This window comes from Oncorhynchus tshawytscha, linkage group LG28 (assembly GCF_018296145.1).
Source record: "Oncorhynchus tshawytscha isolate Ot180627B linkage group LG28, Otsh_v2.0, whole genome shotgun sequence".
NCBI lineage: Eukaryota > Metazoa > Chordata > Actinopteri > Salmoniformes > Salmonidae > Oncorhynchus > Oncorhynchus tshawytscha.
Window position 1 is genome coordinate 18,518,223 of NC_056456.1, and position 25,157 is coordinate 18,543,379.

The 25,157-nt window shown below is 44.1% G+C and overlaps 1 protein-coding gene across 7 annotated transcripts in view; it reads left to right on the forward strand.

The window, feature by feature from the left end:
- LOC112226854 (zinc finger protein 521) overlaps window positions 1-25,157 on the forward strand; it is a 150,764-nt gene that overhangs the window by 20,608 nt on the left and 104,999 nt on the right. For all 7 annotated transcript variants that reach the window (XR_006080222.1, XR_006080223.1, XR_006080218.1 and 4 more), the window contains one exon: window positions 1,901-2,113. Coding sequence is in view for 1 of the 7 variants with exons in the window: in XM_024391465.2 (XP_024247233.1) it covers window positions 1,901-2,113 (213 nt within the window). In the remaining 6 variants the exon portion in view is untranslated. The remainder of the gene's footprint in view (window positions 1-1,900; window positions 2,114-25,157) is intronic.

Sequence of the window (25,157 nt, forward strand, 5' to 3'; positions counted from 1 at the left end):
GTCTTAACTGTGTGCTAAGCAGAAAGACTGAAAGGAGGCCTGCTCCTAATGTTCCCTCCAGAGTTTTCAGATGATGTGCGAAGAGAACTGGCAATGGGGCTCAAAATGGCTGCCAGTCAGGGTAGGGAGGGCTCCTTCTACTCCCCAGAAAGCTTTGGGAGTTAGACCGGTGGGGGCCATGATTGTTTAATTGTGAGTATGTCTTTGTAATCAGCCTTATTGTGTTGAAGTGGGAGAGACACAACAGGGGAGAGAGAGAAAGGACTGCAGGCCATGCTGCCTGCTGAATCTGAGAGATGCTGCCTGCTGAATCTGAAAGATGCTGCTGATATTGTCCCTCCAGTTTACCATATGTGTTTTGTTTTTTACTGTTCTCGAAATGGAGATGTGTAAAATACATTTGCAAGCGATGCAGAATTTGTTGTGTTGTAATAGTGTTGTAGTGTCACCTGGATATTGGTGCTGTCTGTCTGTCTCCCTGGGTGTTTATAGTTTCCTGGTTCGTAGAATGGTAGTCCTGGTTCACGGTAGTCAGCCCACCACTAGCACTGCTACAGGACAAAGCCAACAGGTGCCAAAAGTGCAGATGGATTGAAGAATATATTGATGAGTGCGACACGCGGCTGCCTGCGAGCAGAGTTGAATAATGCAGAGAAGTGTGTCGTGACGACGGGGTAACACACACCAATCTCAGCCCTGCATATTGCTCTCTCCCTCTCTCACTCAACCACTCACGTACTCTTCTCTCTCTCTCTCTCTCTCTCTCTCTCTCTCTCTCTCTCCCCTCTCTCTCTCAACCTCTCTCTCTCTCTCTCTCTCTCCCCTCTCTCCCTCTCTCACTCAACCACTCACGTACTCTTCCTCTCTCTCTCTCTCTCTCTCTCTCTCTCTCTCTCTCTCTCTCTCTCACTCAACCTCTCTCACTCACCCTCTCTCTCTCTCTCTCTCTCTCTCTCTCTCTCTCTCCCCTCTCTCCCTCTCTCACTCAACCACTCACGTACTCTTCCTCTCTCTCTCTCTCTCTCTCTCTCTCCCCATCTCTCCCTCTCTCACTCAACCACTCACGTACTCTTCCTCTCTCTCTCTCTCTCTCTCTCTCTCTCTCTCTCTCTCTCTCACTCAACCACTCACGTACTCTTCCTCTCTCTCTCTCTCTCTCTCCACCACTCACGTACTCTTCCTCTCTCTCTCTCCATCTCTCTCACTCAACCACTCACGTACTCTTCCTCTCTCTCTCTCTCTCTCTCTCTCTCTCTCTCTCTCTCTCTCTCTCTCTCTCTCTCTCTCTCTTTCTCTCTCTCTCTTCCCATCTCTCTCACTCACCCACTCACATACTCTTCCTCTCGCTCTCTCTCTCTCTCCATCTCTCTCACTCACCCACGCACATCCTCTTTCACTGTCTCTCTTTATTTGCCTGTAGTTCCAGGTTGGATGTCTAGATTATATGGCTATTTTCCAGTCTCCTTTGACACAGCCAGAGTGATGCAATTCAGCATTCTCATGTGGAAGTCTCATATTTTGAAGAGCAGGCAAGACCTGCAATCCTGAATTTATTAACAACAAATATTCCCATCAGTCTAGTTTCATATACTGTACTTTTACCTGGTTGAAGGAGGGCAAACAAATCGTAAGACCATTTTTAATAACATAGGAGTGTGTTTGTGTGTGCATTTTGTGTGTGTGTGTTTGCGTGGTGGGTGCTGTGTGTGTGTGTGTGTCCGTTTCAGTGTGTCCTCACTCAATATTACGGCGTGAGTGCTTGAGTTACAGTCGTCCAAATGTAACCTGTATCTTTATTACACATGTTATTATTGTTTTATTAAAACCAGAGGTCGCCTCTTCACTTCGGGTCACTCACCTAACTGTGTTGTGTCGTGTCATTTCCTGTGACTCCCAACAGATCCAGAGTGTTCTCTCGAGAGGGAATTGGAGGATGGTGAGGCTGAGGCCGGGTCTAGGCGTTTGAGGAAGAGGCTTCTCTCTCCAGAGGAAGGCAAGGAGGGGGAGGACGACGACGAGGAGGCCGCGCTGCACAGCTGCGACAGCTGCCGGCAGGTGTTCGAGTCGCTGAGCGATCTCACCGAACACAAGATTAATCAATGCCAGCTGACAGGTAAACAACGCTCAGCCCACCGAGCCCTACTCCATTCCCTCTACTCTTCAGCTCTACCTCTCCCATTCCAGTCTTCCCACTGGAGAATACCGGCATACACAGTGTGCTGGGTGCAACACACACCACACATAAGGGACTTCAGTACTAGTCTACCTTCGATGAATAGTGCATGCCAGGAAATTGGTGGATGTCCAATACGACACACTACACAAATGGAGAGGAGAGGAAAGGGGACAACAACCCATATCTTTATTCATCACCACCATAATTACCAATCACACACACAGAAAATCCCCTTTAGTTTTGCAATAATCTGAGTATTTAGGCACCACACTACACTCCACCAATCCACAGCAGTCAGATTCTCCAGTAGTCAATGCCAATGTCATTGAGTCCTCACGAGTAACCAGACCTCCTCTGTAAGTGGATCCCTACGGTAGTGAGGTCCCTCCTGTTACTGTGGAGGAATCCTCCATTTCTACTGGGACCCTGAGAGGGAGAAGAGAGAAGGAAGGGTGCCATTGGCAGACTGTCATTGAACATGTGATGGATGAAAAGAGCACTGCTATAAATACTCTGACAAGGTGGCTCAGAGAACTAATGATGTGAGCTGCTGAAGGTTTCCTCCATGTGATTCTCATGGAGTTGGTGCCCTCGTTTATCCCCGTCCTGTCCCGTCCTGTCCCATGTTGAGAAGAACAGTCTGTGAAGATTTAGACTTCCTTTATTTTAGGAGTATAAAATGTAATTGGGAGAGGGGGGATACATTAAGTATTACCCAATCAGACAGCAGTACAGACTCTCCTCCGTTTATACTCAGACATAGTTTCATTTCATATTTTGCAACCCGCAACCAGCCGACCACAAATTATAGGGTAGGACTGCTTCAGAGTGGTCTCAGATTTCCAAACAACCAGAAAGATATCCCACATCAGTGTTACAAATATTTTCTATTGACTGGAAGCCTGTCTCACTGAATGGAGTTGTTTTTGTCTGTGTCTCTGCATGCTCCCTCACCCGCTCACACCGTTGTGGGTGGATATATGTACATATATGTACAGTACCAGTCAAAAGTTTGGACACGCCTACTCATTCAAGGGTTTGTACGCTAGCGTCCCACCTCGTCAACAGCCAGTGAAACTGCAGGGCGCCAAATTCAAAACAACAGAAATCCCATAATTAAAATTCCTCAAACATACAAGTATTTTACACCATTTTAAGATACACCTGTTGTAAATCCAGCTACAGTGTCCGATTTCAAAAAGGCTTTACGACGAAATCACACCAAACGATTATGTTAGGTCAGAGCCAAGTCACAGAATAACACAGCCATTTTACCAGCCAAAGAGAGGAGTCACAAAAAGCAGAAATAGAGATAAAATTCATCACTAACCTTTGATGATCTTCATCAGATGACACTCATACGACTTCATGTTACACCATACATGTATGTTTTGTTTGGTAAAGTTCATATTTATATCCAAAAATCTGAGTTTACATTGGTGCGTTTTGTTCAGTAGTTCCAAAACATCCGGTGATTTTGCAGAGAGCCACATCAATTTACGGAAATACTCATAAACATAAACTCAATAAACTTTGCTAAAAAATACAACTGTAATGCTTGGAATTTTAGGGCCACTTCTCCTTAATGCAACCACTGTGTCAGATTTCAAAAAAACTTTACGGAAAAAGCACACCATGCAATAATCTGAGTACAGCACTCAGAGACCAAAACAACCCAAACAGATATCCCCCATGTTGTGTAGTCAACAGAAGTCAGAAATAGCATTATAAACGTATAAATTCACTTACCTTTGATGATCTTCATCAGAATGCACTCCCAGGAATCCCAGTTCCACAATAAATTTTTGTTTTGTTCGATAATGTCCATCATTTATTTCCAAATACCTCCTTTTTGTTCCCTCGTTTAGCCCAGTAATCAAAATTCATGAGGCGCGATCACTAGGTGCAGACGAAAAAGTATAAAGTCAGAAATAGCATTATAAACATATAAATTCACTTACCTTTGATGATCTTCATCAGAATGCACTCCCAGGAATCCCAGTTCCACAATAAATGTTTGTTGTGTTCGATAATGTCCATCATTTATTTCCAAATACCTCCTTTTTGTTCGCTCGTTTAGCCCAGTAATCAAAATTAATGAGGCGCGATCACTAGGTGCAGACGAAAATGCAAAAAGTTCTGTTACAGTCCGTAGAAACATGTCAAACGATGTATAGAATCAATCTTTAGGATGTTTGTAACATATATCTTCAATACTGTTCCAACTGGAGAATTCCTTTGTCTGTAGAATTGCAATGGAACGCAAGCTAACTCTCACGTGAACACGCGTGGTCAACTCATGTCTCTCTGGCACACCTCTGACTCAATCCCCTCTCATTCGCCCCCACTTCACAGTAGAAGCCTCAAACAAGGTTCTAAACACTGTTGACATCTAGTGGAAGCATTAGGAAGTTCAATATGACCCCATAGACACTGTATATTCGATAGGCAATGAGTTGAAAAAGTACAAACTACAAGATTTCCCACTTCCTGTTTGAATTTTTTCCCAGATTTTTGCCTGCCATATGAGTTCTGTTATACTCACAGACATCATTCAAACAGTTTTCTATCCAAATATACTAATTATAAGCATATTCTAGCTTTTATGGCTGAGTAGCAGGCAGTTTAATTTGGGCACGCTTTTCATCCAAAATTCCCAATGCTGCCCCCTACCCGAGAGAAGTTAAAGTTGAGCCAGCAGCATACCAACCTGCATACCACTGCTGGCTTGCTTCTGAATCTAAGCAGGGTTGGTCCTGGTCAGTTCCTGGATGGGAGACCAGATGCTGCTGGAAGTGGTGTTGGAGGGCCAGTAGGAGGCACTCTTTCCTCTCGTCTAAACAATATCCCAATGCCCCACTGCCCTGTATAGGGTGCCGTCTTTTGGGTGGGACATTAAACGGGTGTACTGACTCTCTGAGGTCATTAAAGATCCCATGGCACTTATTGTAAGAGTAAGGGTGTTAACCCCAGTGTCCTGGCTAAATTCCCAATCTGGCCCTCATACCATCACGGTCACCTAATAATCCCCAGTTTACAATTGGCTCATTCATCCCCCTCCTCTCCCTGTAACTATTCCCCAGGTCGTTGCTGCAAATGAGAACGTGTTCTCAGTCAACTTACCTGGTAAAATAACGAATAAATAAAATTAAAAATAAAGTTGCCACCCTTTGCCTTGATGACAGCTTTGCACACTCTTAGCATTCTCTCAACCAGCTTCACCTGGAATGCTTTTCAAACAGTCTTGAAGGAATTCCCACATATGCTAAGCACTTGTTGGCTGCTTTTCCTCCACTCTGCGGTCCAACTCATCCCAAACCATCTCAATTGGGTTGAGGTCGCTGGATTGTGGAGGTCAGGTCATCTGATGCACCACTCCATCACTCTACTTCTTGGTAAAATAGCCCTTACACCGCAAACCAGATGGGATGGTGTATCACTGCAGAATGTTGTGGTAGCAATGCTGGTTAAGTTTGCCTTGAATTCTAAATAAATCACAGACAGTGTCATCAGCAAAGCACCCCACACCATCACACCTCTTCCTCCATGCTTCACCATGGGAAGTACACATGCGGAGATCATCCGTTCACCTACTCCGCATCTCACAAAGACACGGCAGATGGAAATACAAATCTAGAAATTTGGACTCATCAGACCAAAGGGCAGATTTCCATCAGTCTAGTGTCCATTGCTTGAGTTTCTTGGCCCAAGCAAGTCTCTTCTTATTATTGGTGTCCTTTAGTAGTGGTTTCAAATCAAATCAAATTTTATTGGTCACATACACATGGTTAGCAGATGTTAATGCGAGTGTAGCGAAATACTTGTGCTTCTAATTCCGACTATGCAGTAATATCTTACAATTAATCTAACAAATTCACAACAACTACCTTATACACACAGATACACACAAATGTAGAGGGATGAATAAGTATATCTACATATAAATATATGGATGAGCGATGGCGTGCGGCATTGGCAAGATGTAGTAGATGGTATAGAACAGTATATACATATGAGATGAGTAGTGGAGGATATGTACACATTATTAAAGTGACAATATTTAAAGTGACTAGTGATACCTTTATTAAGTCCATTTATTAAAGTGGCCAGATATTTGAGTCTGTATTTTGGCAGAAGCCTCTCTGTTAGTGATGGCTGTTTACCAGTCTGATGGCCTTGAGATAGAAGCTGTTTTTCAGTCTCTCTGTCCCAGCTTTGATGCACCTGTACTGACCTCGCCTTCTGGATGATAGTGGGGTGAACAGGCAGTGGCTCGAGTGGTTGTTGTCCTTGATTATCTTTTTGGCCTTCCTGTGACATTGGGTGGTGTAGGTGTCCTGGAGGGCAGATAGTTTGACCCCAGTGATGCGTTGTGCAGACCGCACTACCCTCTGGAGAGCCTTGAGGGTGGTGCAACTGGCGTACCACGCGGTGATACAGTCCGACAGGATGCTCTGTAAAAGTTTGTGAGAGATTTAAATGACAAGCCACATTTCTTCAGCCTCCTGAGGTTGAAGAGGCGCTGTTGCGCCTTCTTCACCACACTGTCTGTGTGGGTGGACCATTTCAGTTTGTCCGTGATGTGTACACCAAGGAACTTAAAACTTTCCACCTTCTCCACTACTGTCCCATCGATGTGGATGGGGGGGTACTCCCTCTGCTGTTTCCTGAAGTTCCTGAATCTATTTATTTTGTTGACGTTGAGTGTGAGGCTATTTTCCTGACACCACACTCTGAGGGCCCTCACCTCCTCCCTGTAGGCCGTCTCGTCATTATTGGTAATCAGGCCTACCACTGTAGTGTTGTCTGTAAACGTGATGATTGAGTTGCAATCGTGCATGGCCACGCAGTCATGGTTGAACAGGGAGTACAGGAGAGGGCTGAAAATGCACTCTTGTGGGGCCCCAGTGTTGAGGATCTTCACTACATACACTGAGGTTGGAGTCATTAAAACTTGTTTTTAAACCACTCCACAAATTTCATGTAAACAAACTATAGTCTTGGCAAGTCGGTTAGGACATCTACTTTGTGCAAAACACAAGTAATTTTTCCAACAATTCTTTACAAACATTTGTTTTTTCACTTATAATTCCCTGTATCACAATTCCAGTGGGTCAGAAGTTTACATACACTAAGTGGACTGTGCCTTTAAACAGCTTGGAAAATTCCAGAAAATGATGTCATGGCTTTAGAAACTTCTGATAGGCTAATTGACATAATTTGAGTCAACTGGAGGTGTACCTGTGGATATATTTCAAGGCCTACCTTCAAACTCAGTACCTCTTTGCTTGACATCATGGGAAAATCAAAAGAAATCAGCCAAGACCTTAGAAAAAAGTTGTAGACCTCCTCAAGTCTGGTTCATCCTTGGGAGCAATTTCCAAGCGCCTGAAGGTACCAGGTTCATCTGTACAAACAATATTACGCAAGTATAAACACCATGGGACCATGCAGCCGACATACCGCTCAGGAAGGAGATGTGTTCTGTCTCCTAGAAAAGAACGTACCTTGGTGTGAAAAAGTGCAAATCAATCCCAGAACAACAGGAAATTACCTTTTGAAGATGCTGGAGGAAACAAGTACAAAAGTATCTATATCCACAGTAAAACGAGTCCTATATCGACATAACATGAAAGGCTGCTCAGCAAGGAAGAAGCCTCAGCTCCAAAACCGCCATAAGAAAGCCAGACTACGGTTTGCAACTGGACATGGGGAAAACGATTGTCCTTTTGGAGAAATTTCCTCTGGTCTGATGAAACAAAAATAGAACTGTTTGGCCATAATGACCATCGTTATGTTTGGAGGAAAAAGGGGGAGACTTGCAAACCGAAGAACACCATCCCAACCATGAAGCACGAGGGTGGCAGCATCATGTTGTGGTTGTGCTTTGCTGCAGGAGGGACTGGTGCACTTCAAAAAATAGATGGCATCATGAGGTAGGGAAATTACGTGGATATATAGAAACAACATCTCAAGACATCAGTCAGGAAGATAAAGCTTGGTCGCAAATGGGACTTCCAAATGGATAATGACCACAAGCATACTTCCAAAGTTGTGGAAAAATGGCTTAAGGACAACAAAGTCAAGGTATTAGAGTGGCCATCACAAAACCCTGACCTCAATCCACTAGAAAATTTGCAGGCAGAAATTAAAAGGCGTGTGTGATCAAGGAGGCCTACAAACCTGACTCAGTTACACCAGCTCTGTCAGGAGGAATGGGCCAAAATTCACCCAACTTATTGTAGGACGCTTGTGGAAGGTTACCTGAAACGTTTGACCCAAGTTAAACAATTTAAAGGCAATGCAATGCTACCAAATACTAATTGAGTGTACAATGCCTTGCGAAAGTATTCGGCCCCCTTGAACTTTGCGACCTTTTGCCACATTTCAGGCTTCAAACATAAAGATATAAAACTGTATTTTTTTGTGAAGAATCAACAACAAGTGGGACACAATCATGAAGTGGAACGACATTTATTGGATATTTCAAACTTTTTTAACAAATCAAAAACTGAAAAATTGGGCGTGCAAAATTATTCAGCCCCCTTAAGTTAATACTTTGTAGCGCCACCTTTTGCTGCGATTACAGCTGTAAGTCGCTTGGGGTATGTCTCTATGAGTTTTGCACATCGAGAGACTGACGTTTTTTTCCCATTCCTCCTTGCAAAACAGCTCGAGCTCAGTGAGGTTGGATGGAGAGCATTTGTGAGCAGCAGTTTTCAGTTCTTTCCACAGATTCTCGATTGGATTCAGGTCTGGACTTTGCCTTTGCCATTCTAACACCTGGATATGTTTATTTTTGAACCATTCCATTGTAGATTTTGCTTTATGTTTTGGATCATTGTCTTGTTGGAAGACAAATCTCCGTCCCAGTCTCAGGTCTTTTGCAGACTCCATCAGGTTTTCTTCCAGAATGGTCCTGTATTTGGCTCCATCCATCTTCCCATCAATTTTAACCATCTTCCCTGTCCCTGCTGAAGAAAAGCAGGCCCAAACCATGATGCTGCCACCACCATGTTTGACAGTGGGGAATGTGTGTTCAGGGTGATGAGCTGTGTTTTGCATTGTTTTGCATTGTTGCCAAAAAGTTCAATTTTGGTTTCATCTGGCCAGAGCACCTTCTTCCACATGTTTGGTGTGTCTCCCAGGTGGCTTGTGGCAAACATTAAACGACACTTTTTATGGATATCTTTAAGAAATGGCTTTCTTCTTGCCACTCTTACATAAAGGACTGATTGTTGTCCTATGGACAGAGTCTCCCACCTCAGCTGTAGATCTCTGCAGTTCATCCAGAGTGATCATGGGCCTCTTGGCTGCATCTCTGATCAGTCTTCTCCTTGTATGAGCTGAAAGTTTAGAGGGACGGCCAGGTCTTGGTAGATTTGCAGTGGTCTGATACTCCTTCCATTTCAATATTATCGCTTGCACAGTGCTCCTTGGGATGTTTAAAGCTTGGGAAATCTTTTTGTATCCAAATCCGGCTTTAAACTTCTTCACAACAGTATCTCGGACCTGCCTGGTGTGTTCCTTGTTCTTCATGATGCTCTCTGCGCTTTTAACGGACCTCTGAGACTATCACAGTGCAGGTGCATTTATACGGAGACTTGATTACACACAGGTGGATTGTATTTATCATCATTAGTCATTTAGGTCAACATTGGATCATTCAGAGATCCTCACTGAACTTCTGGAGAGAGTTTGCTGCACTGAAAGTAAAGGGGCTGTATAATTTTGCACGCCCAATTTTTCAGTTTTTGATTTGTTAAAAAAGTTTGAAATATCCAATAAATGTCGTTCTACTTCATGATTGTGTCCCACTTGTTGTTGATTCTTCACAAAAAAATACAGTTTTATATCTTTATGTTTGAAGCCTGAAATGTGGCAAAAGGTCGCAAAGTTCAAGGGGGCCGAATACTTTCGCAAGGCACTGTATGTAAACTTCTGACCCACTGGGAATGTGCTTATGCTGAAATAAGTAATTCTTTCTGCTATTATTCTGACATTTCACATTCTTAAAATAAAGTGGTGATCCTAACTGACCTAAGACAGGGAATTGTTACTAGGATTACATTTCAGGAATTGTGAAAAATTTGTTTAAACGTATTTGGCTGTGGTGTATGTAAACTTCGACTTCAACTGTATACATATACAGTGGGGCAAAAAAGTATTTAGTCAGCCACCAATTGTGCAAGTTCTCCCACTTAAAAAGATGAGAGAGGCCTGTAATTTTCATCATAGGTACACTTCAACTATGACAGACAAAATGAGAAAAAAAATCCAGAAAATCACATTGTAGGATTTTTAATGAATTTATTTGCAAATGATGGTGGAAAATAAGTATTTGGTCACCTACAAACAAGCAAGATTTCTGGCTCTCACAGACTTGTAACTTCTTCTTTAAGAGGCTCTTCTGTCCTCCACTAGTTACCTGTATTAATGGCACCTGTTTGAACTTGTTATCAGTATAAAAGACACCTGTCCACAACCTCAAACAGTCACACTCCAAACTCCACTATGGCCAAGACCAAAGAGCTGTCAAAGGACACCAGAAACAAAACTGTAGACCTGCACCAGGCTGGGAAGACTGAATCTGCAATAGGTAAGCAGCTTGGTTTGAAGAAATCAACTGTGGGAGCAATTATTAGGAAATGGAAGACATACAAGACCACTGATAATCTCCCTCGATCTGGTGCTCCACGCAAGATCTCACCCCGTGGGGTCAAAATGCTTTGGGGCTGTTTTTCTGCGAAGGGACCAGGACGACTGATCCGTGTAAAGGAAAGAATGAATGGGGCCATGTATCGTGAGATTTTGAGTGAAAACCTCCTTCCATCAGCAAGGGCATTGAAGATGAAACGTGGCTGGGTCTTTCAGCATGACAATGATCCCAAACACACCGCCCAGGCAACGAAGGAGTGGCTTCGTAAGAAGCATTTCAAGGTCCTGGAGTGGCCTAGCCAGTCTCCAGATCTCAACCCCATAGAAAATCTTTGGAGGGAGTTGAAAGTCCGTGTTGCCCAGCAACAGCCCCAAAACATCACTGCTCTAGAGGAGATCTGCATGGAGGAATGGGCCAAAATACCAGCAACAGTATGTGAAAACATTGTGAAGACTTACAGAAAACATTTGACCTCTGTCATTGCCAACAAAGGGTATATAACAAAGTATTGAGATAAACTTTTGTTATTGACCAAATACTTATTTTCCACCATAATTTGCAAATTAATTCATTAAAAATCCTACAATGTGATATTCTGGATTTTTTTTCTCAATTTGTCTGTCATAGTTGAAGTGTACCTATGATGAAAATTACAGGCCTCTCTCATCTTTTCAAGTGGGAGAACTTGCACAATTGGTGGCTGACTAAATACCTTTTTGCCCCACTGTATATATTCCCACAAAATTTGTGAAGTTGGCCTTAATTACCTGAAAATTACCCCCCTCAAAAGTAAACTCATCAGCCCCCCAATCCATAAAACCAATATTGATTCCAGCCCATTATATTTGGCATACACATGAAATCATTGCGCTATAGTCATTTTGGTACTAGTCAAGGAGGAAAGAAGCTCATGCTGTACCATTGACTTCGAACTTTATTACCAATTATACTAGCTTTTTGATTTGTTTGATTGCTCACCTTTTTTCCTGTTATGTTCTGATTGGCAACAACGGGAGGTATATTTCTATTGGCATCATTAAAGGACTGGAAGGTTTTTTTTAGAGAGTTTTTTTTTAGAGCATTTTGAGCAAAACAATAGCCAAACATGTTCTCACTCATTAGACAGGGTCATCCATTATCTTGACAGGGTCATCCATTATCTTGACAGGGTCACAATGAACAACTCGGGCATATTATTTCTCCGATAATTAAGTAAAGGCCTTTATTAATGTCAATCTCACAGACAAATAAGTCTTAATTGCTGAATGCTGGAGTTTGGCTCAGAGCCCCTGTGGAAGCCAAACAAAAGGAATGTAATTGGCATTAGGGTATTGTGATTGTGCACAACCACTCTATTACTATTCAAACAGAGAGAGAGAGAGAGAGAGAGAGAGAAGAAACTTACAGGATACTGTGTGTGTGTGTGTGTGTGTGTGTGTGTGTGTGTGTGTGTGTGTGTGTGTGTGTGTGTGTGTGTGTGTGTGTGTGTGTGTGTGTGTGTGTGTGTGTGCGTCTGCGCGTCTGTGCGTGCGTTTGTGTTTTTTCAGTCTGGAATCTTCTCAGAGATTTCCTATGTGGCATTATGTAGACATCCATGACCAATTAATCTGCTTTACATCGACTTTCAGCTCACAGATGGATCCTTTATTAAAACCACTTTCTAATCAACAACCAGCACCTGCTGAATCCTCCACTTCTACAATCACTTTTTCATGTTTTATTTTTAGGAAACACATTGACTGGAACCAACCCTGATATTGAGAATTAGTAGGATTTTGTGGAAAGTTTAGGAAGGGTTGTTCTTATTTAGTTAGTCTCGTGAATATTTACCATCCTCTATTTCAGAATGCATGCACAGAGATGTGTATACCCATGCAAGCACATACGCATTACAAACCCGCAGTCCCAAACCCACACTCCCACTATCCCTTAGTAACTAAACCTTCCAACACTATCCACAGTTGAAAGAACAAACAATCTGCTGCTGTAGCATACAGTATCTACTAGACCACGCCCGACAGACAAGAGAGAGAGATGTAACATGTCACCCCGATCAATGGCTGCCATTGTCTCCCCACTGTCTGGCCGAGGTATAACACCTCTCTATGCACTTAAGCCGTGACCACTGCAGTGCGCTAAGGGAGCACGGGGGTATGGATTGCCTCGTGCCCCCCCGATGTGATCGGTGCTATCGATCGTGCTAATGCTGGACTGCGGAGGAAGGCGAGAGAGAGTCTGGGAGAGGGAGACGGGAGAGGAGGGAGAGTGCTGCAGGAATGTGTCCCCAGAGACAGTGTCTTAGGCTTGGGCAGGGCTGCAGGAATGCTTCCCCGGAGGGAGACTTCCAGTGTTCCAGTACAGGCTGGGGTGGAAGGCAAGGCAGGGCTGGAATAATGCTTCTCCGGAGACACAAGAGTGGAGAGGATTGGAGAGGCTGGGCTGGAGGAATGCTCCCCCAAAGCGTCCCTCTAACTCTGGGGTAGGACTGGAGGGGCTCCAGGGGCTCCGGGGGGCTGGGTGTGGGGGTAGATGGGGTGGGGTGGGGGGGTCTCCCTCCAGGCTCCAGGATGGCTGCGGATCAGGTTTCTGTGTTGGGATCAGCATCCTGCCGTCAGGGCTTTAAGCTTCCCAGGGGAGGAGGAAGGAGAGAGAGGAGAGGCCTTTTATTCCGTAGGCCTCTCTCTCTCTCAATTCACTTCAATTCAAGGGCTTTATTGGCATGGGAAACATATGTTAACATTGCCAAAGTAAGTGAAGTAGATAATAAACAAAAGTTAAATAAACAATAAAAATGAGCAGTAAACATTACACTCACAGAAGTTCCAAAAGAATAAAGACATTACAAATGTCATATTATGTCTATATACAGTGTTGTAACATTGTGTAAATAGTTAAAGTACAAAAGGGAAAGTAAATAAACATAAATATGGGTTGTATTTACAATACTGTTTGTTCTTCACTGGTTGCCCTTTTCTTGTGGCAACAGGTCACACATCTTGCTGCTGTGATGGCACACTGTGGTATTTCACCCAGTAGATATGGGAGTTGATCAAAATTGGGTTTGTTTTCAAATTATTTGTGGATTTGTGTAATCTGAGGGAAATATGTTTCTCAAATGGTCTTACATTTGGCAGGAGGTTAGGAAGTGCAGCTCAGTTTCCACCTCATTTTGTGCACATAGCCTGTCTTCTCTTGAGAGCCATGTCTGCCTACGGTGGCCGAGCAATTGTAACGGTTCTCTTGTGGTGAAGGAGAGTCGGACCAAAATGCAGCGCTATGATGATTCATGTTATTTTAATAAAGGAAAACCTATACATAAAAAAACTACCAAAATAATGAAAATGTGAAAACCGAAACAGTCCTATCTGGTGCAAACACAGAGACAGGAACAATCACCCACAAACACACAGTGAAACCCAGGCTACCTAAATATGGTTCCCAATCAGAGACAATGACTAACACCTGCCTCTGATTGAGAACCATATCAGGCCAGACATAGAAATAGACAAACTAGACATGAAACATAGAATGCCCACTCAGCTCACACCCTGACCAACCAAAACATAGAAATATACAAAGTAAACTATGGTCAGGGTGTGACAGCACTGAGTCTGTACATAGTCAAAGCTTTCCTTAAGTTTGGGTCAGTCACAGCGCTCAGATATTCTGCCACTGTGTACTCTCTGTTTAGGGCCAAGTATCATTCTACTTTGATCTGTTTTTTTTTGTTAATTCTTTCCAATAATTCTTTATCAAGTAATTACCTTTTTGTTTTCTCATGAATTGGTTGGGTCTAATTATGTTGTTGTGCTGGGGCTCTGTGGGGTCTGTGTGTGTTTGTGAACAGAGCCCCAGGACCAGCTTGCTTAGGGGACTCATCTCCAGGTTCATCTCTCTGTAGGTGATGGCTTTGTTATGGAAGGTTTGGGAATCACTTCCTTTTAGGTGGTTGTAGAATTTAACGGCTCTTGTCTGGATTTTGATAATTAGCGGGTATCGGCCTAATTCTGCTCTGCATGCATTATTTGGAGTCTCAATTTGGGTTTTTTGTCCCATTTTGTGAATTATTGGTTAGTGAGTGGACCCCAGACTTCATAACCATAAAGGGCAATAGGTTCTATAACTGATTCAAGTATTTTTAGCCAGATCCGAATTGGTATGTCAAATTTTATGTTCCTTTTGATGGCATAGAATGCCCTTCTTGCCTTGTCTCTCAGCTCTTTCACAGCTTAAGTAAGTTAGGGAAAGGTAAGGAAGTTAGGGAAAGGTAAGTAAGTTAGGGAAAGGGAATGTGAAAGGGGGATATCTAGTCAGTTGTACAACTGAATGCATTCAACTGAAATGTGTCTTCCGCCTTTAACCCAACCCCTCTGAATCAGAATTACCTGTGATGCTGATGTTTAGGCTGAGGTATGTATAGTTTTTTTGTGTGCTCTAGGGCAATGGTGTCGATATAGAATTTGTATTTGTGGTCCTGGCGACTGGACCTTTTTTTGAACACCATTATTTTTGTCTTACTGAGATTTACTGTCAGGGCCCAGGTCTGGGAGAATCTGTGCATAAGATCTAGGTGCTGCTGTAGGCTTTCCTTGGTTGGTAACAAAAGCACCTGATCATCAGCAAACAGTAGACATTTGACTTCAGATTCTGGTAGGGTGATGCTGGGTGCTGCAGACTGTTCTAGTTCCCTCGCCAATTTGTTGAAGAGGGTGGGACTTAAGCTGCATCCCTGTCTCACCCCACGGCCCTGTGGAAAGAAATGTGTGTGTTTTTTGCCAATTTTAACTGCAGACTATCGCTCTTGCGCTCACACCTTGTCTCTCCACAGCTATAACAGTGTAATGGCATGTAAGAAAATATACACTCAGGACTTATAGTAGCCTTTACTGTCTTTACGTAAATGAAGACAATGGCATCAGCACTGATTTTATTTCAAAAGATAGCCAATTTCAAAGTGGCTTGCCTCGCACTGTAAAATGTATTATCCTACTGAACACTGCTGCTGGAGACATTTGAATATCACAGTGCTGTCATCATAGTGGCCATTCTTTCATTACTGGCCTGCTCCCTAGTGCAACACCTTTTCTTGTGTCCTTCACTAGAGAAAAGGGCACAGCTCGACCCTCAGGAGAGATCTGTGGTCTGCTATTTTAACCCTCTTTGAGATGACCTTTTTAATAAGTGTCTCTCTCTCTCTGTTTTCCTGCCAGCCACTGTGAAAGCAAAAAGAGCATGTCTTCTGCTTCCCTCAGATAAAGAAATCAATCATAAAAAGAGAACTGGGCCTTACATGGATTTAAATTATGTCGATTCTTTACTTTTTCTGCTCTTGCTTGTGGAGATTTAGCGATGCAGTCAACATCCGATAAAATAAATGTTTGATTTATGAGAAAAGTATATTAATGTACTTTGAGAAAATGAGATGCATTATTTCCTACCAGACAATTCAGGCAATACTGCAGCTATTTGATGGGAATTGGTAGGAACATACGTAGGAGTAGGGGGGCTGTTTCTGTTCTCTCAGTTGAGGATTTAGTGTAGTTTATTTTTAAGCATTTAGATACAGATTTAAATGACAGTAAGTCACACTGAATATGTTCGCCTTGTCTGACTTTGTACACTAACATGTTGGTTTGAAGTACATAATAGTTATTTAACATCAAGTCTTTGGGTCAGCGGCATGGAAATGTCCTGTAATAACCACAACAATGATGAACTAGTCTCTGGCAGACCGTGTTTTGTAATAACTGTTTGGCTGAACTTGGGTTTTTTTCCACTAAGAAAAAAGGCATGTATTGATCCAACAGCTGCTCTGCGGCTGCCAAGAAGAATGCGCCAATGAACTGCAAATACTTTATTTTCTTCAAAAGCCTTTTGAGACACTGAGAAAGAGAGAGAGGTGACACGAGCAGCCCTGATTAGCCCAACTCGGAGCTTTTTGCCGTTCATCAGAAATTCCGGCGCGTTTTTGCCTGGGCGTCTTGTGACTTGCCAGTACAAAGGGTGGCACAGTGATTACAAGGCTTTGAAAGGGGGAGAGGCGGTCAGGGGAGAATAGCTGCAACTTTTGGCACAACACAGCCACTGAAAAGAGACCTCATGGTAGAGTGAGCTCTCAGAATTAGGCTGGAGTCTTTCCCTTGTGTGTGTGTGTGTTTGTGTGTGTGTGTGTGCACGTGCGTGCATGCGTGCGTGTGTGCGTGCGTGCGCGTGTGTGTGTGTGAAGTAGTTGATCTGACTCCTCAGTGTAGCGGCCCCTTGTGTTTCCTCTCTGTGCGACGGAGCCAGTAACATTAACAGGAGTGTCATTAGGAATTCAAAGCATATTCCCTCTTGAGGACGCCCTCTTCCTCTCTCCCCTGTGCTTCACACCGCACAAATTATGCACCATATAAAGTATTCATTGGTCTTTGTCAGCCGTGATCTGCAGTTTCTGCAGAAACACAATCAAAATAATAATGGATGAGTCTGTTTGTTTGTGCCTGTGTAGGAGACAGACATAATTATCTGATGGCCAACTTGGATCAGCTCAGCAGCTCGGCTTCTCTCTGCCCTTTTTCGGTACCTCCTTCATAATCATGTCTCTATCTATTGCCATCTATATCTATTGCCATCTCTCCCTCCATCCCCCCCCCCTCGCTCTCTCCCTCTCTCTGTCTCACTCACTCACTTACACGCACCGACACACATACCTACAATCATAGTAAACACACAGACACACACACGTGCACACACCTGCATGCTTGGACTTTCCAGCAGAGACTAAACATAATTTTTAGCTCGAGGGGTTCTGTGTCTTTAACATTCATCCACATGACCTCCTTTGAAATCAGATGGCGATAGAGGTGCACGGTTGATAGGCTAATGTAATGGGAAGGATGCAGATAATATCATGTAAGTAGCCATATAACATCAGGTATATTCCCTGAAATGACGTATTTGTATTTGCAATTTGTGGTTTGCCCTGTTTTTATCTATGGTCTGTTTGTCATTATCAGACACATCACTAGGATGACGTTTGACTGAGGCCCGGTCATGGTGAAGCTCTCTCTCTCTCTCTCTCTCTCTGGCCCTGCTTGCTCTTTGTTCACTCTCCTGCTCAGCCTCTGAGTCAGGCAGAAGAATGGCACATTAAATCTTAATAGGACTGCGTCTGGCCATGTTGAATTGCAGAGCGTGTTAAGCCGGCGCTTTCCTCCCTCTTGGCACGCGCTCGTGGAAGTGGAAAACAATTGAATAAAAGAAAACGCTCCCTCGCTTTGTAACACCGATTGACTCTGGCTGCTAGGCTGAAGCCATGAGATGACCGACTCCTTCTCCCCGACGGAGAGAGAGAATGTTACACACAAATGACTTAAGCCCCTGGTAAAGACACCCTAACACTAATGACTTTATCCCTCACAACACATAGGCATACAGTATGATCCAAGTAGGTACAGGATTTACCCTGCCACCTACATTGAAGCCAGAACGCCGAGTTCCCTGTCTAGAGACTGAACCAAGAATGACATCAGACCTCACATAAACACTATTGCAAAACATGAACCTCCATGTTGGGGTGATGCTGCCGTGAAAAGACTAGACGCTAGAGAGAGAGGGAACAGCAGACCGGCAGTATTTCCAGCAGGGCAATGTATGATAGGATAGAGGGACAGACAGCACTGGTAGGCAGCATGGTGTATGCAGGCAGGGCATCTTTGTTGAAACGTCAGAGGTGGTAATTACCGGGTGATGGAGTTGACTGGTTGTCTGTCCAGCGCACGGTGCTGCTGGATGGGGCTGCAGGAGGCAGATAAGACCCCCGCGCTGGAGCTTATCTCGGAGAACCAAGAAGCACCATGCCCTGCCAGGCAAATCCAGAGCATGACCCACCGTCTGCATCTAGCCCCTGATTTATTAACGACATCCTTAATGCCAGACAGGTTACGTGCACCGACTCTCCGACGAGAGAAAAACAAAATAAAGTCTAAATTCCTGGATGCTCAAGTCAGTCGACCGCCCCAGTGCCTAAAGAGCCTAGGTACTGGTTGGTTGACGTGTTTTGAGAGTGAGGAGGTTGTGTGCCCCAGGAATTCAAATTATTGTATTTTTTTTGTTTCGCTCAAACTTGCTGCTGCTCACCAAATAATTATATAGAGAAACACAACTAGACAAATGTGGGAAAAAGCCAAATAATGAATCTTGAAACATTATGAACTGTGTGTCTGGGCTATATTTTGTTTGTTTTTAATGCTCTGTGAAAGGTAGATTTTTCAGTTGTTCCACTACCTACAGACTCCATTTATTCAAGATGTGTGTGAACTTAGGTGTATGTGGTATATGTATTACAACCATAGAGGTGACATAGCTACTATGCATAGCTATTCAATAATAAATATGTTAATTGAATGTATCAATAACAGCCTTATCAATTCATAGAAACACGTGGTTGTTCCTTGGTAATAAATGCAGTCCTTTACAACTCTGACCAGAAACCTTAACATTATCTCAAGATGATCTCTTTTTTCATCTGATAACATGTTTTTTTTTTTCAGTCATTATACTTCCTTTGATCAAAAATCCACCCTAACAGGTGTCTGGCGTGCCGGTGGCAAATGAACGCTCGCTAGCTTGCTCCGGTTAGAATTAATAAACAATCACGTGGCGTGTGAAACATGAACAAACACACCCAGCGCGTAATTAGCACTCAGTATTAGCATATCAAATGCCAAGGAGCTTTTCAGGGCTGCTGTGCTTTCTTAAGATACTGTGCGTCTGTCTGGAATCCGTATGGGACCAAATGAGGGCTTTGGAAACAGGGGAGTTTGCTGTACGGCACTGTGCTTAGAGAACATGGCACCTAGTCCTAACAAAGCCCTAGCACTGGCTTTTAGACCTTACAAGCTGTTAATGCTTACTAATGAAAAGGTCACAGGATTTTTTTTGCCTACGTCTGTGTGGAAATGTACTGCACATTGATCCCCAAAGGGCTTTTTCCTGAGACACATACGGCTTTGCCAAACTGTCCGGCCAGCAATGCGGTGGGAAGGAGGGAAGTATGGAGGGAAGGGAGGGGGGCGGTGGAAAGAGTGACTGGTCCGACAGGTTTATGTGTCCCCGCGGGCTGTATTCTGTGGACCGGGCTGGACCCACAGGAAGGAACAGAGCCAGCTGTGTGACGGCATCCTGCTGGCCTGCTGGCCACTGAGCTTCAGGAACTCTGGGCCTGGATTCATAAAGTAATGTCTCAGTGTGCTGATCTAGGATCAGGTCCCCTTTGTCTATATAACCAATTATCATTATGACCTAAAAGGCTAAACTTAACTTTTACTCTGACATGTTTGTCAATACAGGCACTATCAAAGTCCCAGTGTTTCCCTACCTCCTCCAACTCCTCCACCTCACCTCCCAGGGGTTGTTGTTGTTGGCCAGGCCAGTGGGATGGTGACTGGGGTAGAGCAGCCCCCCCCGCCCCTTCTCCAGGATGGGGAGTTCACCGCCCATCAAGAAATATTTTCTAAGAAAATACATTTGCAGTATTTTTATAATCATTTTTTTAAGCTGGAAAGTGGTGGTTTCATAAATTCATTTTTATGTGCAAGATGGGTCTTTTTCAGGGTCTCTCAGGGTACCCGCTGGATTTTGCTTTGGCAGGACAAACACCACAGTGTGTGTGTGCCCTTGTACCTAACCCATAGTGTCAGGTATCTGGAGATGTCCTCTTATGCTTCAGAGTAGTGGGTTGGGGTGTGAGGGGATTGGCGGCGGGGGGGGTCTATTTACTGCTGTGAATGTAAAGGTCATCCAATCGATACATCTCACACCTTCACACTTGATTGATTGGCTGGGGGGTCAGCCAATCAATTTGATCAGAGATGGAGACTCTCCTAACAGATAGCCACCTGGCTTGTGGTTGGTTAGAATTCTGCAGAGGGCTGCGCTGTGTGCCAGGTTTGGCCGTGACTCTGCACTAAACTGAGGCATTAAAACCCCTGATTGAATAGTAACTCGCCACCTGTGGTACTGTAGCCCAGCGCTAAATCAGTCACTGTTTTAAAGTGAGCAAAGAACCAACCACCTGCAGTCTTCACTACGACCAACCTTTACAGCCACAATAACATCCAGCCATTTAAATCAGCTTCATTCTGTATTCACTGGATGTACACAACAACAACAAAACATCTCATTTAGAAAAATAGCTCAAAGGAAGTGTCAGTGTCATCATTTGCCCTTTAGTCAAAGCATGAGGCATCTTGTCTTTCTCCACATCGTGGGCTGGGTTTTTTTCCCACAAATAGTGTCAACACACCAAAAACCTAACGTGTGATTGGATTTTATTCCTGTTTCCCATTGGCCATCCATTACTCTCACATGGCGCCTGTGTGGGTGGCGATTGCCCAATCAGCATCCGGACCTTATTCCATAGAGCATGCTTCCGTTTGCGTCCCTTAAACCCTGTGAGATCCTCTCTCTCTCTCTGTACTCCACCGACAGAATGCCTAATTCCAAAGTAAACTGATTGTTCTCTCCAACAAGATTACACTGTGATGATGTTATCCAAATGAGACAGTGCTATCTGCCATGGATGCAACCAGGGCAGGCTAGGAGGAGGAGGATGCTCACCCCAAGATGACTGATCAGCATGCTAAGAGAAAGGAGTGAGGGAGGTGGGAGAAAATAAAAGAACCCTCCCACACAAGTGAGTGAGAGAGATCGAAGGAGTGCGAGAGAGAGAGAGAGAGAGTTGTCGGAGTAGGGGTAAGCAGCAGAAATGTAATTTGCTTCTCACCTCAGGCGACTGGGCTCTGAGGCTAGTAAATATGCAAACATGGCCATCAATATGCACAGCCTGGATGATTACTAATCTCCACTGCAGGTCCTTTCAGGAGCACCATGTACCGTGCAATGTGAGGTGGAGGAAGAGGAGGAGGGGGCTAGAGGCCAATGCAGCCACATCTCCGGATCATTAGATCATGGTCAGATCATGACTGGTTAGACAGAGGCTTATGAAATGTATAAGATCAGGAGTTCCATACAAGCTGGGCTCTGGGCTGCATTCAATATGGCAACAATGTGCAACAGTTATCTACATTTTGGAAAACTTTTTGAACATCCAGTCAACAACGTAACCCTTTAGAGCCCAATATAATTCTAGATTGCTGATGTACTGTAGATTACTGAGAATTGTCAAGATTAAGAAGATTTTCTCACACATTTTAAACAAACAGGATTAAAAACAAAGAACAAATGAGAATAACACGTTAACTTAGTTTTAAAGAGCACAACCTCTTCTTTAATATGACACCACATTCATGTCAATAGGAATAACACTCATTTAGTCTTCCATTGTGTGAAAACTATTAACACTCAACACAACAAATAAACCAAGAGTATTTCAATTGTAGTACATTTGACCAAATGACTCACCTTGAGTCACCGCCCCATCCTACAAAATGGCACGAAATAGTACTTTGACAACAATTCAGTAAATGCAATAAGTATTAGATCGGAAAAGATCCAGAGAACAAATGTAAATGCACAAACACAAAGTAGGCTATTGTATTGACAAAGATTCTTAATTCTGTAACATTGTAAAAATAAAAATAAACTATTTAGAGACTATTTCATAATGTGGATGACCTCTCTCAATAAGATTTAGCACAGGCCAGACCTGACACAAAATGTTGAAATAGTAGCCTTCTTTGACAGCAATTCAATGAATGCAGACACACACACAGAGAAGATACAAAGCACAATTTTAAAAAGTACACCATTTCCCTCTTAAGATTTGTAAGACAAATTCACATTTCACACGGTGACTTTTGTGTTTGCATTTAGCCTACGTCATGTCTGGAAGCACGGCCCCGTCCTGCACCGTGGCACAAAACACGTACAGCACCCACGTACAGTTTCTACACATCTCCCACTCTTTGCCCTGCGTCCACTATGGATGCACACCACACACCCTCTGTTGCCCCCTTTCAATTTCACCAGGGAGTGGTGTGCTTTCTAATGATGAGTAACAACTCGGTCCACACCCCCTGGTGCCGCGCTTTTGGCTACCCGCTTCTTGCACACTGTAGCCATCACAAAGTGGATGCACAAGCTGCATTTTGAATGCCTTTATACTACACTTTCTAGGAAGGGGCCTTTGCTGGTCTACTAACGCCGCCCATACTCTATATGCACTATATGGCCAAAAGTATGTGGACACCCCTTCAAACTAGTATTCCCGTTGCTGACAGGTGTATAAAATTGAGCACACATCCACGCAATCTCCATAGACAAACATTGGCAGTAGAATGGCCGTATTGAAGAGCTCAGTGACTTTCAACTTGGCACCGTCATAGGATGCCACCTTTCCAACATGTTAGTTTATCAAATTTCTGCCCTTCCAGAGCTGCCCCGGTCAACTGTAAGTGCTCTTATTGTGAATTGGAAACAGTTAGGAGCAACAACGGCTCAGCCGCGAAGTGGTAGGCCACACAAGCTCACAGAATGAGACCGCCGAGTGCTGAAGCGCGTAGCGCATAAACATCGACAGTCCTTGGTTGCAACACCCACTACCCAGTTCTAAACTGCCACTGGAAGCAACGTCATCACAAGTTCGTTGGGAGCTTCATGAAATGGGTTTCCATGGCCGAGCAGCGCACAGAAGCCTAAGATCACCATGCGCAATGTCAAGCGTCAGCTGGATTGGTGTAAAGCTCGCCGCCATTGGACTCTGGAGCAGTGGAAATGTGTTCTCTGGAGTGATGAATCATGCTTCACCATCTGGCAGTCCAACGGAAGTATCTTGGTTTGGCGGATACCAGGAGAATACTACCTGCCCGAATGCATAGTGCCAATTGTAAAGTTTGGTGGAGGACGAATAATGGTCTGGTGCTCTTTTTCATGGTTCGGGCTAGGCTCCATAGTTGTAGTGAAGGAAAATCTTAACACTACAGCATACAATGATATTCTAGATGATTTTGTGCTTCCAACTTTGTAGCAACAGTTTGGGGAAGGCCCTTTCCTGTTTCAGCATGACAATGCCCCTGTGCACAAAGTGAGGTCCATACAGAAATGGTTTGTTGAGATCGGTGTGGAAGAACTTGACTGGCCTGCACTCTGCCCTGACCTAAACCCCATCGAAAACCTTTGGGATGAATTGGAACGGCATCTGCGAGCCAGGCCTAATTGCCCAACACCAGTGCCCGACCTCACTAATGCTTTTAAGGCTGAATGGAAGAAAATCCCAGCAGAAATGTTCCCACGTATATTGGAAAGCCTTCCCAGAAGAGTGGAGGCTGTTATAGCAGCAAAGGGGGGACCAACTCCATGTGAATGCCCATGATTTTGGAATGAGATGTTCGACGATCAGGTGTCCACATATTTTTGGCCATGTAGAGTATGTAGTAATATGTCACGCAACCACTTTGAGCAGCTATGTAGGTACATACAGTTTGCAGATCCAAATTCAACAGATGAGACAGACAAATTGGCAAAAGTAAAATGTTTTGTAATATCCAATTGGTAGTTACAGTCTTGTCCCATCGCTGCAACTCCCTTACGGACTCGGGAGAGGCGAAGGGCGAGTGTCCTGCCAAGCCGGCACCCAGCCCACTACCAGGAGTTGCTAGAGCACAATGGGACAAGGACATACCGGCCGGCCAAACACTCCCCTAACCCGGACGACGCTGGGCCAATTGTGCACCGCCTCATAGGTCTCCCGATCATGGCTGGCTGTGACACAGCCTGGGATCGAACCCGGGTCTGTAGTGCCTTTGACCACTGCACCACTCGGGAGGCCCTTGCACAAAGTAAACTGTGTGGTACAAGGGTGATGAGTGAGACTTGGGGCAGACAGATTCCATGGAAACATGGGAAGGGAATACCTAGTCAGTTGCACAACTGAATTTATTCAACCAAAATGAATCTTCCGTATTTAACCGAACTCCTCTGAATCAGAAAGGTATGTGGGACTGCCTTAATCAACATCCACGGCGCCCGGGAAGCAGTTGTTAGGGGTTAACTGTCTTGCTTAAGGGTAGAACAGCAGATTTTCCCACCTTGCCGGCTCTGGGGATTAAAACCAGTGACCTTTCGGTTACTGGCCCAACGCTGTAAACTGCTAGGCTATCTGCAGCCCTCTGGTGTGCTCTCCCTATTTCAGTCCTTCTCCCTCTCCAACCTCCTCTCCAAACTCCTCTCCCTCCTCTTCCTCTCTCCCTCCACTCTCTTCTCGCTCCACATCTCTGTCCCTCCAATCATCTCCAACACCGATTTCACCCTGCCTTCTGCTGCTGAGCCCTGACTCTCCCCATCACTTCCATTGCTTTCATTGAGAAAGAGAGCGAGAGA